The sequence below is a fragment of the Lacerta agilis genome, chromosome 10, assembly GCF_009819535.1.
Source record: "Lacerta agilis isolate rLacAgi1 chromosome 10, rLacAgi1.pri, whole genome shotgun sequence".
Lineage (NCBI taxonomy): Eukaryota > Metazoa > Chordata > Lepidosauria > Squamata > Lacertidae > Lacerta > Lacerta agilis.
The window spans coordinates 38,187,598-38,203,509 of record NC_046321.1 but is presented as its reverse complement, the minus strand read 5'-3'; the positions used below and the strand labels follow the sequence as shown (position 1 = coordinate 38,203,509).

At 44.0% G+C, this 15,912-nt stretch overlaps 1 protein-coding gene across 1 annotated transcript in view; it reads left to right on the top strand.

The window, feature by feature from the left end:
* Window positions 1-234: 234 nt before the first annotated feature.
* Window positions 235-15,912, top strand: part of TMTC2 (transmembrane O-mannosyltransferase targeting cadherins 2) — a 182,071-nt gene continuing 166,393 nt past the window's right edge. Inside the window, exon 1 of the mRNA XM_033163126.1 lies at window positions 235-346. Within this exon, the coding sequence (XP_033019017.1) occupies window positions 264-346 (83 nt within the window). The 5' untranslated portion in view covers window positions 235-263. The remainder of the gene's footprint in view (window positions 347-15,912) is intronic.

Genomic DNA, 15,912 nt, shown 5'->3' with positions numbered 1-15,912 from the left:
CGGCGAGGCGGCGGCGGCGGCAGCGCTGACTGACTGGGCGAGCGAGAGAAAGCGGGGGATGCCGGACGCTCGCTGAGCGGACCGAGCGGCGCACTCGGCGGCGGCAGCAGCGAAAGTGGAGCGAGGCGGCGGAGCAGCGGGCGTCAGGGAAAGCGCGCACGGCGGATGCTTTGCGCGGCCGGCGGGAGGCGGCGGCGGCGAAGGGGGAGAAGACGGAGGGCGGCGGCAGCGGCGGCAGCAGCAGCAGCAGCAGCAGAGGAGAGATGATCGCGGAGTTGGTGAGCAGCGCCCTGGGGCTCGGCCTCTATCTCAACACCCTCGGCGCGGATTTCTGCTACGATGACAGGTAGGTGGCGGCGGAGGAAGAAGAAGAAGCGGACTCGGGGCTGCCTACTCGGGGGGCGCGTCCGGCTCGGTTGCGCTCGCCGGCAGCTCCAAAGGGAGCGCGCTCTCTTCCCCCTCTGCGCCGTGGGGTTTTGTGCAAGGCTGTGAAAACACAACACGCAACTTGGTGTCCTCACTTTCCTTGCCCGGACTGCCGCCTCTTCCTTTAATCCGCGCTCTCACCTGCGGAGGAAAGGTTAATCCGATTATCTCTCCCCGGTTTAACGCTTTACGGATTTCATCGCACCTTTTCTTCCTTTGCGCGTTCTCTCTTTCTCTCGCGCGCCTGCCTTTCCCCTGGGTAATTTCGGTTCAGGAGGGGTGGGAAAGAGAGTTCAGGGCTTCCCTGATCGACTTCGCTTTGCGCTCGAATCTACCAATCAGAGGCAGGTGCAACAACAACAACAACAACAAAAGGCACGCAGTTAGAATGGAGGAGCTTGGGTGCCTTTGAGGACATTCTCCGGCTACGGATTTGTTCCCAGTACCTGAGCTGAACTTGCAATCCCTTCCACTCCTGGTTAGCAGCGATGTGCCAGTAGATCCCGATCTACCATTTGCCCACCCTAGTGGAGAGACGCAGTTTGCAGGGCTGGCTGTCAAGTTAGTTTGCTGGAAGGGGTCGGGGAACATAGGTCCCCTGGTACAGCTGAGCAGGCGAGGAGTGCAGGCAAACTCCTTCCATACTGAATCTCTTAATTCTTTCGCTCATTATGCCTTTGCCAAGACCACTCTTTCTGGTCACTTTTTGGAAGTTGGGGGAAGGGAAATCTTTGTCCTTTGGGGAATAATTCCTTACACACACTCGTGTGATTTTCTAAAACAAAAACATTCTCCATCTGCCCTTGCCCTGCCAACCAATTTGATAATTAAATGGTGTTAAGTTTGGGTTAGAAACAAGCCCTTTCCCCATTTCATCCTCAAAGCGATTGCTTTTTGAGGGGGGGAGTGGTGGATTCAACTTGTTTCTCTTGATGCTCTTGTTTCTGGAACATTTGACACTTAAACTTCCTTGCGCTTGTAAGTGTATTAAAGGGACAGCGATGCTCTGAATTTTTAAAGGGAGAAGTGTCCAAGCTGCTGCCTGAATGGAAATTAGGCTTTCTAACTAGGAACCCCTTCCCTTTAAAGCCCACAGATGTGCCCAAGTTTCTTTGTAGATAATGAGTAGTGAAGGAGAAGGTAAACTGCACATGCTGCTGTTGAATAGAAGTTGCCCTGTCATTGAAAATGCTTGTTCTGGAGCTAAAGTGCATTGATCCCTGCCTGAAACTGAGCCTTGGAATAGGAACCTCTGCTTTAATTTTGCTCACAGGGGCAGTGCTTACTTTAAAATCATCAGTGTGGCTGTTTTTGCATGTTAGCTGTGTTTGCATGTTTGTGTTCGTGTGCGCATTTGCCCTCTGAAGATCTGCTGAGCAGCTTTTCTTCCTGAAAGCTCTTCTATTCTGCTCCCCAGACTGTATGTTCAACATTCCTTTATGCTAATTAGCAAAGATGAAGCCCCCCCAGGACTTGAATTTGGCTCTTTTGAGTTTGGGCAGCTAATGAGAAGTGAACTGTGTAGTTGAAGAAAACTGCATCAAGTTCTAGAAAATGTCACAGTTGTTCTGGGTGCTTCTCCCTCCCCTTAAAACGGACAAGTGCTCAGGCACTGCTGAGAAGCTGTATTAGCAATTAGAGAAAATTCCAATTTGCGCCTTTTCCGGTGACTTACTCTGATTACAATTAAAACAGATGCATAATTAAAATATATTAGGGAGAGCAGCACGCCTGGCTGAATTTATGAGCCATCTTGGGGTGTTTGCATGCTCCATTGACGTTAAACCATCCAAAAAGTGAGCATAGATTTACTTTGACAGCTTTTCATCATTCCCTCTCTGTTTGGAAACTGAATAGATCCCCTGGGTTAGGCTGAACTGCCTTTCAGCAGAGTGCCTTTGTATTGAGGGATGCGCCTTGAATTCTCATATATGGGAGTATCAAGCACCAGAGTGCCAGAAAAGTCCAAACTAAGTGAATCTTACAAATGGTATATTGACAGTTCTGCCTTCATATATTCATTCTGTTACACTATTGTCAACTGTGACTACAAAGATATTATTCAGTCATGTGTGTGTTCAGAGATCATGCAGTAAACGCAGACGTAAGAGCTAGAGCAGCATAACTGTTGCCAGAAAACACGTCTCAAACTTTCAGGCAAATAGTGAGGGAAATGATCTACTCTAGCTTTGAAGGATCATTTGCATTGGGACATAAACTGGTTGTACTTAAGTCAATTAAGTTGCTTGATCCTGAATTTTGGTCTGCTTTGCAGGGCACTGCAGCACCTGTCAGAGTTTGGGAGTTACTAGTAGGATAAAGGCACGATTTTCTCTTTTTCCTTCTACAAAAATTGAATGCAACTTGTGTGTTTCCTTCTTAGCTATTGCAGGTTAGCAGTTCAGCAACTTAACCCTAAAGGATTTCCCAGTTTGACAGATCGTGATCTTTTCTATTTCCAAGTATTTAAGAAAACCATTAACTGCATTCTAGTGTGTTAGTGGTCTTTTAATGGGTGTATAAAGTTGTTTAATGATTATACACTGCTTTGTGCAGTTTTATGGAAAAGTAGCATAAAAGCTTTTGAAATCAGACCTGATATAACTCTGCTAATGCTGGCAGATACTTACAGGTGTTTACTATGCAGTATTACAGTAGTTGGAGGATATTAATATGGCCATAAGTAAACATACCGGGTACATCGTCGGAGTTGGAAAAATCCTGTGCACCTGGTTGTTGGCTTGCCTAAATATGTGATAATGGTACCTAAGAATGTGGATATTATTATTTTTTTGCAGCCCTGCCTTCTGCTTTATCTAGGGGCTGCATTATCAAGGTTGCTTGAGGACACTGATTGGGAATTTAGTGCTCTTTGCCAGTTTAAATCTCCTAAAATTGTATTGCAGTTTGAAGTATTGCTGAACATCATGGATGTAGAGGTCAAGCTCTTTGTTGATTTTGACATGATTGCTCTTACAGAATGTTAGTGGCAATTTAATTGCAATTTAATCTCTTTTAATTTCTTTCTGTTAATCCCAAAAGTACCGGTTTAGCATTACTCTTGTGTTGGATAAATGACATTTAAACTGCAGGTTTGTTTAATTTGTCTAAAAGCTAAAGACATAAACACCTCTTGCATTTGGAAATTCATTGGCATGTGTAAACTGAAATTATTGATTATGCTGTAGAGTAGGTCAGTTAATTACAGCATTTTCAATTACACTGGGAAGGAAAGCTGCAAACAAGCAAATGCTTTTCTAGTTCACCACTGCAAATCTTTTTTCTTTAAGTGAAACTCCAAGACCTAAAATATTTTAACTACAATCACAGGGTTGTGTGGACCATCAGGAGCTTTCTTAGAATGTAACTCGATGAAATGTGAACTGAGTAGAAGCTGTGGGATACTGCCTTCCAGGTGGGATATGGATCATACGTCCAAGTTAAATTGAATCAAAATTGTGCATATAAACTTTGAAGCTGATGATCACGTATAAGAGCAGTGCCAAATCCTTCAGGTTTTCTGTTCTATCAGATGTGACATTGATTTAGACTGTTTTTCTTCTTGATACAGTGACCAAGATTACTATATAAAAGGTGTCTGTAATTGCATTCTGTGTTTTTTAGTAGGTTGGCAAAGATTAAATGGTGTCATAAAACCTTCTTTACAGCGAGATCAATTTCTTAATGATAAAAAGTAATGGAAAACAATGTGCATTACTCGCCTGGAATGAAGTTACTTACCGTCTCAAAACAAGCATTTATTCTGAGGCCAAATCTCATTTTAAGGAAAACGAAGTCAATTCATTATTGAGTTTAAAGAGGAATTTGAAAAGATCTGACATACACCAATGTATGTGGGAAGAGTGGATGAAGGCATGGCGAGAGGGGGAAATAAATACTTGCTTGTATCCATATGACTGGTCCAGCTGCTGAAACATGAAACTAAGGACTGCCAATTCAAAGATATGATAGAGAGAAAAGCACCTCTCCCAGTTCCTGAAAAATGCATGTGGGGTTTAGTAATCATTGCATAGCAAGTGCCCCCCTCCCCATGCCGCCTTCTGTAGTTCTAAAATTCCATATATTCTGAGTCGTCTGCAAAGATTAAAGGAGTGACCAAAGATAATGTGACACGTTAAATACAGAGAAGGGGAAAATGTGGTAGTATTTTCAAAGGCTTGATATATGGGAGAAAGGGAAAGTGAGGTCTGGCAAGGGTTTGTTCCCACTTGGAAGCAAAAATGGCAAGGGAAAATTTAGTGTGCATCCTCTTAGAATTGTGTGTTCATCATGGTTGTTAAAGATGCCTACTGCATCAGTTGAAATACCATACTTTGAAAACTTTTTAAAATTTTAAATAGTGTTTGGCTTGTTGGCAGGTCATTATTTAAGTTGAGATATATGGGTGATTGGTATAAAGAGGAAAAGTGATTGTTGGTGTGTAAGATTTGGTGTCTTGGGATACTGGCAATCATACATAATTGCAGCTATAATCTAAAAAACGCCCATGCAGATCCATTGAAGTACTGCATTCCAGTATACACTCAAATGCTCAACAATCTGCACACTCTAAGGAAAGCATTATATTACCCTTTAACCTTGCATGATAAACTTTTCTTACAAAACTAATGTCTTTGAAACTTAGTTTCTGCAATCATGGGCATTGATTTTTCATTCTACAACTTCACTTACAACATTTCTGAGTGCTTTCACAAGTTCCCAGAAATGGTGTGTCATTTTTTTCACTGCTTCTGTAATGTTTCAAAGGGATCTCATGCATGCACCCCACTTTTAAAGAAATGCTTGTATTTTCCTTTTAGGAAAGTTAGGAAAAGAAAGAGAGAGAGAAAAGTATGAGGCATTGTTTTTCTATTTTGCTGCCTTTTGAAATGTGTGAAAGCACTTCACTGCAGGCAAATATGTATCAGATGCTATTTTTAAGTTGCCCAAGTGATTTATTGGCTTTATAAATTGGCCAGTTAAGTTAGTATTCAGTTGGGACCAAATTTTAATCTGTAGTGGAGTTTGAAGAAAGAAAAATATTTCTTTTAACAGTGTTTGTTTTACTAGGGTATAAATTATTTCATTTATCCTGTTTCATCAGAAGACACACTGGGATTTAGGTGAGATTGGTTAGAAGAGACCAGCTAAACATTATTTTTGTAGTGCTAATTGAAGCAACTTCAAGATGACTCGCATGAAAAGGTATATATTGCTGTTATCACAAAGTTTGGCTACACGTCATATCACAACTTTCTTAAAGGCTTATCAAATAATTCTGAAGCACATTTTTATTAGATCAGTTTAATGATACAGTTTGCGTAGAACCTCATAATTTTTTTAAAAAAGTATAAAGAAATGTGTTAATCTATCACCTGAGCTTGGTTCTACAGATTTAAGAAACAATTCTTACTAAAATTTAAAAATGGTACATTATATGCCGTGATTGTCCCAATTAAAATTTTGTAAGCTTAGTACGCTATTGCTCAGCTCCTCTGTCTGTTGTGCCACAAAAGACATTACAGCAGTATCTTGGTACTTGAACAGCTTGGCTTCCGAACAAATCGACTCACAAACGCTGCAAACCCAGAAGTAAGTGTTCCAGTTTGCGAACGTTTTTCAGAAGACAAACGTCTGATGCGGTTTCTGCTTGAGTGCAGGAAGCTCCTGCAGCCAGTCGGAAGCCGCACCTTGGTTTTCAAATGATTTTGGGAGTTGAATGGACTCCTGGAATGGATTAAGTTCGAGAACCAAAGTGCCACTGTATCTGACAACTGATCCAATACATGCAATGGAAGAAAGAGTGTAAAAACCAGAGAAGAATAGATAGCCATCTATCTCTAAATTCTTACAGTTTTTAAAAACTTAATGGGTGGCATTTACTTTTAGTCCTACCCTGAGTAGACGCATTGAAATTAATGGACATGACTAACTTAAGAGTCATTAATTTCAGTGGGTCTACTCTGAGTTGAATTTGGTTGAATACAACTCACTATATCATTTCCATAGATGTATGTAATTGTGTGGATACTGTGTGTTCATTACAGGATTTCCCTGGGTTGAATTCAGTTTTGTGCTATCATGAACATTACACCTGTGCAAGCATTGCAACTTGACAGGTGGAATGAGCCCCCATCTCCTCCCCCATGTGCTGTTCTGGGGGGGGGGTCTTCTGACACACACCCCAAGCCAATTTTAAGGAGCATGAAGTGGGAGGAGGGGGTTAAAACCCCATTTTGAAAGCAGAAGTTCATGTGCAGGCCTTCTCCTTTTGGGGCTTGCTGGTAAATCCTGCCCCATGTTATTACATTTGACCTTTCACTTTAAAGGACAATTGGGTGGTGGGTTCCTTCTAGGAAGTGTGGCACTTTCTCCACCGAGTAAGTATTCCTGTGCAAAACTGTTTTGTACTTTGCCTCTGATCAGAGCTCAGACTTCGGCAAATTTTTGAGCATGACCTCAACAGGATGCATGGAGGCATACATCCCATAAAATTGGAGATGAATTGACAATGGGAAGAAAAGTACAAGAAGTAGTGTAAGAATTCTGGGCTGCATCAATAGGAGTATAGTGTCTAGATCAAGGGAGGTAATAGTACCACTGTATTCCGCTCTGGTCAGACCTCACCTGGAATACTGTGTCCAGTTCTGGGCACCACAGTTCAAGAAGGATACTGACAAGCTGGAACGTGTCCAGAGGAGGGCAACCAAAAAGGTCAAAGGCCTGGAAACGATGTCTTATGAGGAATGGCTTAGGGAGCTGGGTATGTTTAGCCTGGAGAAGAGAAGGTTAAGGGGCAGAGCCGTCTCACCCATAGGGGCTAGTGGCGCGGCGCGCCAGGGCGCCGGGCCCCCCAGGGGCGCCCCCTTGAGCCCGCTGGCATACCGGGCGCCCCCCTCCCCAACCCGCCCCCGCCCCCACGGGCGGGCTGGCGGCCGGGCGCTCGCGCGCCGGCAGCACAGCCTCTGCCGCCCATGCCACTCCCGGGCGGGCTGCAAGCTGGCCGCCCTCGCATCCTGTCCCGGGACTGGAAGGGCGCGCAGAGCCCCGCAGCTCTCTGCCCCTGCCGCTCTGGAAAGCCAGGGGTGGAGGCGGGGGGGAGCAGATGAGCAGATGAGGAGCCAAGGGGTCTTTTGGGAAGGACGGATATTGTTTTTGGCCCCTCTCCAAAAGCGGCCCCAGCGCTGGGTGAGCGCACCCGACCGTGCGCCGTGCGCGCAACCTCCCCAGCAGCACCTCGGCAACCCAGCGGCCTCGATCCGCTCCTCAACCCCTCTCTCGCCCCCGCGTCGTCCGCTCCTGCAGCGGATCCTCCCACTCGGGCGCTGGGCTCCAGCCCCTTCCTGCCGGCTGTCCATTCCCGATTGCAACCCGGCCAGCTCCTCGGCTTCCCGAGACGGGAGAAAGAGGAGGAGGGCACCTTGGCTCGCGCGCCCCAAAGAGGCGGCGCACCAACTTTGGGCACACGTGCGCCTTTAAGAAAACAACCCCCCCCCAGCCTGCATTAATGCACAAAGCCAGGCTCTCCCCCCCCCCCCCAGCAAATGACGCAGGGAGCCGTGTAGGAAAAGCTTTCCACGTTACGATAATTCTCTCTCTCTCTCTCTCTCTCTCTCTCTCTCTCTCAGACTGAGGTGAGTGAGATGCTCCTAATCTGAGAGCCTCTGAAAAGAGGTGGTGTTTTCTAACTTTGCCTATTGTTGCTGATACTCTGTTTCTGGTTAATTGTTCCTTCTGCACGTTTCCCTAAGGAACCAAAAGACAAACTGTGAGTTTCTCTGCTTGCTTTAAACCGTTTTGAGTATTGCGTTTCAATTGTTGTGATAATAATAGTAGCTTATATTAATGCATTCTCCTCTGTGTTCTAGTTAGAGGTAGGTAGCCATGTTGGTCTGCTGTAGTCAAAACAAAATTTAAAAAAAATTCCTTCCAGTAGCATCTTAGAGACCAACTAAGTTTGTTCTTGGTATGAGCTATTGTGTGCATGCACATAAAATAACACACACTACTTCAGATACACTGAAATTGGTCCTGTAAGACCAATTGCTGTCCTTAAGTTGTCAACAGGTTTACCACACCTATCAGCCAATCACCCATTCCCACCACCCTTCTGAGTAATATCCCTCCCCACCCTCTCACTATACCTAAGGGTCTGGTGATTTCTATTTCAGTGTATCTGAAGAAGTGTGCATGCACACAAAAGCGGCCTCGATCCGCTCCTCAATTGGTCATCCAAGGTTTGTCTTAAAGGGCTAGTGGCCTCCTACATGACAAAATGACTGCTCTCTGCTCCTCACTTGCCCCTGCTCATGGAGAGAATATTTCCCATTCTGGTTCAAAGGGGTTCCTGTGCTTTAAGCAGCTTTGCCTCAATAGCAGAAATGCTTCCTGCAATCCACAGAAGGGGAGGGTGATGTTATGCTTTGATCCTGCTTGCAGATTTCCCTTAGGCATCTGGTTGGGTTAGGGGGCGCAAATTACTTGCCTTGCCCCAGGTGCTGACAACCCACGCTACGCCACTTGCCGCCGCTCCTTTGAGCGCTTCTCCAGCCTGCCGCTGCGCAGGACTGGAGTAGGGCGCGGGGCGACGGGAAGGAACCCAAGGGGTCCCGAGCCGGGCACGATCCCTGGCGGCTGCTGCTCCTCTGAACGCTTCTCCAGCCTGCCGCTGTGCAGGACTGGAGTAGGGCGCGGGGCGGGGGAAGGAACACGAGGGGTTCCGAGCGGGCGCTGTTTGCCAAAGGATGGGGGGGCGTGGGGGCGCCGGAGAGATCCCTGCACCACGGCGCAGGATAGGCTTAAGACGGCCCTGTTAAGGGGTGATACGATAGCCATGTTCAAATATATCAAAGGATGTCATATAGAGGAGGGAGAAAGGTTGTTTTCTGCTGCTCCAGAGAAGCGGACACGGGGCAATGGATTCAAACTACAAGAAAGAAGATTCCACCTAAACATTAGGAAGGACTTCCTGACAGTAAGAGCTGTTCGACAGTGGAATTTGCAGCCAAGGAGTGTGGTGGAGTCTCCTTCTTTGGAGGTCTTTAAGTGGAGGCTTGGCAGCCATCTGTCAGGAATGCTTTGATGGTGTTTCCTGCTTGGCAGGGGGTTGGACTGGATGGCCCTTGTGGTCTCTTCCAACTCTATGATTCTATGAATTTGCCACAAAATGAAGTATTACAAGAAGCTATAGAAGACAGGTGGGTATATAGAGTGAGACACCTGCCTTAGGCTATATTTGCAGAAGACCTTGTTAAAAGGGAGGTGCCAATTCACTTGTTCCAATTTATGTATTGGAGGATGATAAAGGAACAAAAAAGCACAACGGTTCCACTCATACCCTACAGCTGTAATTGTTGAGTTCTAATAGCTAATAATGTGAGGTTTGTGCTTGTCTACTTGTATAAACATGCTGGAAAATGCAGTGGTATGATTTAATCCAAGTGGCTAACATGAAAATTGAGTTTGTGCTTTGCACAGATATCTGCTGATGAGTTGTATGTGAAATGCACATTCAAGTGAAGTTTGTCTGAAGCCAAACTGTAGTTCCGGTGAGCCTAGTGTGCTAGCTGCACCCTTCTCAAAAGTGTGAGCTGCTATTGTACCCAGACCATGCTCAGCTGGTCATAATAAGCAGTGCTGATTGCAGAGACGGACAAATATGTGCAGCTGGCTTTGCTAACAATATTGTCACGGTAAGCCCCCAAACAGCTTTAAACTCTTCACAGTTTAAAAAGCAAAGTGTTGCTCAGCAAGAAGGAGAGGGCTCTGAATTGCGGCAATTGTATTCAGTATCGAGGTGCACATGTGCTACATCTCTATCTTTACCACATACCGGCATGTATTTTAAATAGCTGTGATGTGAGGCATGTTTAGATACCTGTCTTCAGTGGGGCTTAGGTCTTAGTGAATGCGTTGGAATTGCAGACTTGAATATCTTGTAGACTTTATTGCTTGATAAGCTGGTTGAAGCAATACACCAAAGGATTTGTATTTATATGATTTATGCTCTCATATTGATAGAGTTGTTAGTGTATTAACCTTTATTTGAGAGCCTGAATTTTCCAAGAATGGTTGCTGGAAATAGCCTCTCCACATATGTATTGGAGTTGTGTGCTTCCTTACTTCTTCATTTCCTTGTTACCTAGCTTTTATTCTTCTTTTAAATGTTCCAATGTTCTGTCTAAGAGTTACTGGTGGCTGAAGTTAGCAGGGCTCTTTGAGCAAGGGTTTGTAACTGAAACAAGTGGCTTTGTTATGGTTAGTCACAAACTTCTGTATTTTTAACTATAAAAATACTATTTACTTGAAAAACCGTGAAATGCACAACTTTGAATTTAAATTTTAACTGGATGTGCATAATTCTTGGTAACTAACCTTCTGGACCCACAAGCTAATATACAGCCCTCCTTGACTGTTTATGGTGGCCTTGTTGGCCATTAAGGTTTAGCAACCTTTGAACTCTTTGTGTCTCCTCTTTCGCATGGCTGACCATGTGGATTCTTCATATCTCTTTTCAAAAGGGCTGAACAGATTGTGTAGGCAGGTTGTCATGTTGACAGAAAGCCATGCAAGACTCTTGCCTTTCAGCACATTGGTAAAAGTTTGGTTCAACATGGTAACTTTTGTACCCAAGTGATATTTTACAGATAACGTTGCTTTGATGGTGGTCTAAAGAGTGGAAGGGGAATTTAAAAAGAATCGTTGTTATTTTATATACTTTGCTAGATATTGTGCTCACATAGTTTTAATGTATTCTTCCTTGGAAGATGGTACTTGTAGTGCTTTTTTGTTGTTGAGGAACTTTGAATTTTTTTTTTCAATAGAGGAAATGGATTTTGAGGATGGAATTCCGAGTTAATGCAGCATAATGTTTCTGATTCTCTTTTCAAGACAAGCAGTTTTCCCCCCGTACCATAAATGTGTTACTTTACATCAGGTAAGCTATTCATTTTGGCAGAGTGCCACATGACAATATTTTTTGTCTTGTCAAATGTTCATCATAATAATGACATGTTTTCATGCAGCAAGATGCCTTGCAAATCAGCATTATGACTTAGAATGTTTGTTTAAGTACCAGCCATAATGTTAATGAATCACAGGACACACTACTTACCGAAAAACTCGGAAGGTCAATATTTTTGCCTTTCCTTCTGTCAGATGAGAGTGAATCAGATGTTGAATTCTCTTGGTAGAACTCCCCTAAGACTTCTGTAAAGTAATTGCTGAATTACTTGTAACCCTCATCCTTCGCAAGAGCCACGAAGGCTGCATCAGAAAGTCTCCCAAACCCAGCTGGTCCTTGAAGCAAAGACTGACAGGTAATTGAACCAGGATTTTCCACATGGGAGTACAAAACGTTGCTAACAGACAACTGGGCTGGCCTGCAAGATTCCTTCTCTATTCATGGTGCTGTTGTTAGACAAAAGAGATGTTGAACTTTGACTCTCTGGTTAGCTAGGATGTATTTCAGGCTTATGAGTGGCCAGTGATGCTTAAAACCTAGCATAGATCTTTGTGGTTGTGGTTAGGACGACCTATGCTTATGACTTCTGTTCTAGTTTAAGTATCTAGATAATACTGAATTATCTCTGCCTGGACCATCTTTTTCAATTTGAGTGGAGATGATTACATGCTTATAGAAGCATATGTAAATTGGCATTGCAAAAATTAACATGGTTGTTTTATTAAAGTATCTGGCGCACTTGATGCTAGCATTTTAGAAATGTATTGCCAATTTTAAATAGCAGTTAGTCCCTTGGAGGTTAGCACCTCCTGTCTTCTTCTTCTTCTTCTTAAAAAAAAGGTATATAATGCAATTGAAATTGGTTTAGCTGATCAAGGCCTGTTTTCTTCTATTCAGGACTGAATTTTGAAAGCAAGGACTTGAATGGTACACATCACTTGCCTTTGTTTTACCAATTACCTTAATTTCCATATTTGCTGCCTGCTAGAGATGTACTTATATATTAAGTATTTTATATTTAATGGTTTACAGTGAATGTGGTCATCACTCATATTTTGTTCCTTTCCTACAGTGATAAGGAGCAACAAACCATGATCCCTGGCAGCATTAGATTTGACTTGGGAATCATGATTTGCTTCTTTTCCCCGAACATACCACAGTTTCTGGTTCAGAAATAAGGCTGAATAATGGATCAAGGTTTGTTGCTCATGCTAGGGTTGGAGCAAAGTAGGAGGCTGCTCTTTCACAGCAAATAATTACCTATGGTGTGTGATGTGTGAACACTACCTGAATGTTAATATCTTCTGTAACTTAAGGAGGCTAATGTTATATTAACCATGACAGTTTATGTCTCTACTAACAGGAGATCCTATGTGCTAGGAGTGGGGAACTTGTGGTTCTCTAGATGTTGTTGGACTTCAGCTTCTACCAGCCGAAATCCTGCATGGCCAGTGGCCACAAATGTTGGGAGCTAGCCCATTGTGAGGAATACTTGAAGGGGTGTAGTTTCTCCATCCTTGCTTATACATGTATTCCGATTTTTTTTAGCAGAAAATTGAGCTGTTCCTTCTGACAGCTTGTTGGTCAATGGGCAAATATATTAGCATGTAGTGATGTTTTTCTGTCTGTTTGGTCTCCTCCTGGTTTCTGTACACCAAGCTCTTGGCGTTCTTAAGGCATGCATGAGAGAGAAGGTTTGTGTACCTCTTTGCCACTTATGGGTCCCTCACCCTTTCAAGGACACCAGACATCTTGGGGGCGGGGAGAGGTTCAGATTTGTAGCAGCTTCCTGGGATACTGAATATTTCAGATGAGGGTATGTGATCACTGGCTCTCAGTCCACTAACAACTACTGAAATCTGATGGCTGACCTCTGAGGAGATTGCCAGCTGTTTCCAAACGTTGCCTAGATCAGGGGTAGCAAACCTTATTTTCTTGTGAAAGGCTATTCACCCACTGGGAAAATCAGTTGGAGGCCACACGTGACAGGGAGTGGAGATACTCTGCAGTTTTAATCTGAAATCTTAGGCACAGTACTGCTCCCAGAACTCAGAAACTGCTCGTGCTAATGAAATACCCTGTTGCAAAATGCACCTAGAATAGTGGGAGTTTCAAACACTGCCCACAGTGTAAGGGAGTTAATCTAGTGAAGCTGAGTTGGCTTGTGATAGGACTAGTGAGTTAAATTGCCTTATAGCAAAACCCAAATACCGGTATTTCTTTATATAGTCTATGCAACAATAAAAATGTTAAGACACCAAGCAGCTGCAAGACTCATTTTTGTTCTTGATTTCCATGGAAGTTGTTTTCAGAGGGGTGAAGTCAGTGGGATGTGATAACTGGAACACCTGTAGTTTGGAGACAATGGAAATGGAAGAAGCTTGAAACTATGGCAAAAAGTTAAAACTGCTCTTGCTAGCAGGGGCGTACTGAGCTGCTCCGTCACCTGTGGCGGCAAACCCGGGGACCCAGCGGCGGTGCGTGTGCGCAGCGTCGCTGAATCTGACGCATGCATTGTGCGTCAGACGCAGCGCGTACAATGCACTGCGCACACGTGCTGCGCCATAGCGGCGGCGTCAGGCGAGTCCCAAACGGGCCGTGGGGTGGAGCGGTCTCGCCCCGCAGCCTGCTCGCAGGCCGCCGAGCAGGTTTGCGAGCAGGTTGCGGGGCGAGGCCGCTCTGCCCCGTGGCCCGTCCGTGGCCCGCCGGCGGGGTGGGGCAGGGCTGGCCCAAGTGTCACCCCCCACCCCTGGAACCCGGGGTGGCCCACCCCCTATGCCCCCTTGCTCTGCCCCTGTTTGCTAGGTAGATATGATTGGGGGAGCATGAATAAACATGTAACTGCTGAAACTGCTTTTGTGTTAAGTAAAGGAATAAAAAAATGTGAATGTTGAGTGCTCTGGGCTCTTGCCTGAACCGTGAGGTTGGTAAGACACCATTTCTTGATCAAGAATAAAGGCTTCCTGCCTTGCTACTGCTGCTTGGCTTATTGACCAACAACTAGGCGACAAACACTTGGGGCAGTTGTCCCTTGAAAGTAGTGAGAAGGGAGTTTGTGGAATTTTGGTTCTCTGAAGAAGGTTTTAGCACAAAGTTCAGGAACTTGTTTTGTAACATTACACTTCCTTTTATCTTCCCGTGGAAGAGAATTTCACTATCCAGTGTAATTATGGCATTGGTCAGTTGTTTAGGATTTGTAACTTTGGAATGCTTGACTGTAACATTATTACTGATGATCTTTGCTTTTGATGGAAAGAAATGCATTGGTAAAAATAGGACACAGAAGTTGTTTTGTTCAAAGTGCAAGTGCACTTGCCTTTCAGTAGATTCACGCTAGGCTTTCATGGCCTTTCCCACCATATAATTGCAATTCTCTTACTATCTGCTTTGCCTGAAATGCTTGCCTCATTTTGCATTCTTATCCAAGCTCCTTTGACGTTAACGGGTTTCAGTGGTTTTAAAGATTTCTGAAGATCTGAATGTGGGATTGGGGGGTGGGACATTGTTCTGTTGTGTTCTTTTTAACAGTGGAAACTTTAGGTTTAAGAAAAATGAGATTGGGTTTAAAAAAAAAAGTCTGCTAATAAAGCTGGTTGTGTGTTAAACCAACTGACAGGACACACATTTCCCCCCCCCTTCCTGTGTGGATGGATATAATTATTTATACTGTTTTGCATTTTAAAAAGTTTAATCCAGTGGTCCAGCATGTAGATGAGGACTAAAGTTTTAAATGTTGCTGTCCAAGATTTTCCTGTCTCTTCAATGTTTAGTTGAAGCAGGCGTTTACTTTTCCAACTACTGTAGTCTGATACTCCTTCATTGAAGTTCTGCATGGTTACATGATGTATGTATACAATCTCCTCCCATTCTTGTAGTGATGTTTAAGGGAGCGTAATTCACAAGCTCTTCTTCAAACATCTCCTGGAGGATTCCTGTGATTTGAGGACCAGTCCCCCAGCACTGAGGATGGAGTTTCGCTTTATTGTAATAAAATGTACCTACATTACTTCATTGTATTCAGAATTGTCACTGTGATGAGGACTGAACTGCTTTCCTCACCTGGTTAACCCTGTGCCACGAATTACATATTGCAATCTGTGTTCTTTTTGTTTAATTTCTTGTTATCCTGTCCTTCAACCCTGTTTCTTTTCAACCAGCTGATTAATGCTCTATGGATTTTTAATTACATTGTGGAAGGGGGTCATTGGTTTGTATTCTCCTTTTGTATTTTTCTGTTTTGAACTGCCCTGGAATCTTTGGATTAAGGGCAATTCACAAATTTATAATAATTGATAATTGATAGAATTGTAGAGTTGGAAGGGACCCTGAGGGTCATCTAGTCCAAAACCCTTCAATGCTCCTGCGTTGTATCTCAACATACAATTTGAAACTGGACCACACCTTTCTTAGCTTTGCAAATGTGTTAACGGTTTTATTATTGCACCACTAGGACTTCAGTTGCTTTTAAAAATAGCTTTGTAACTTGAAGTTATGTAGTATTGTCATGCCAACTACAGTTGATG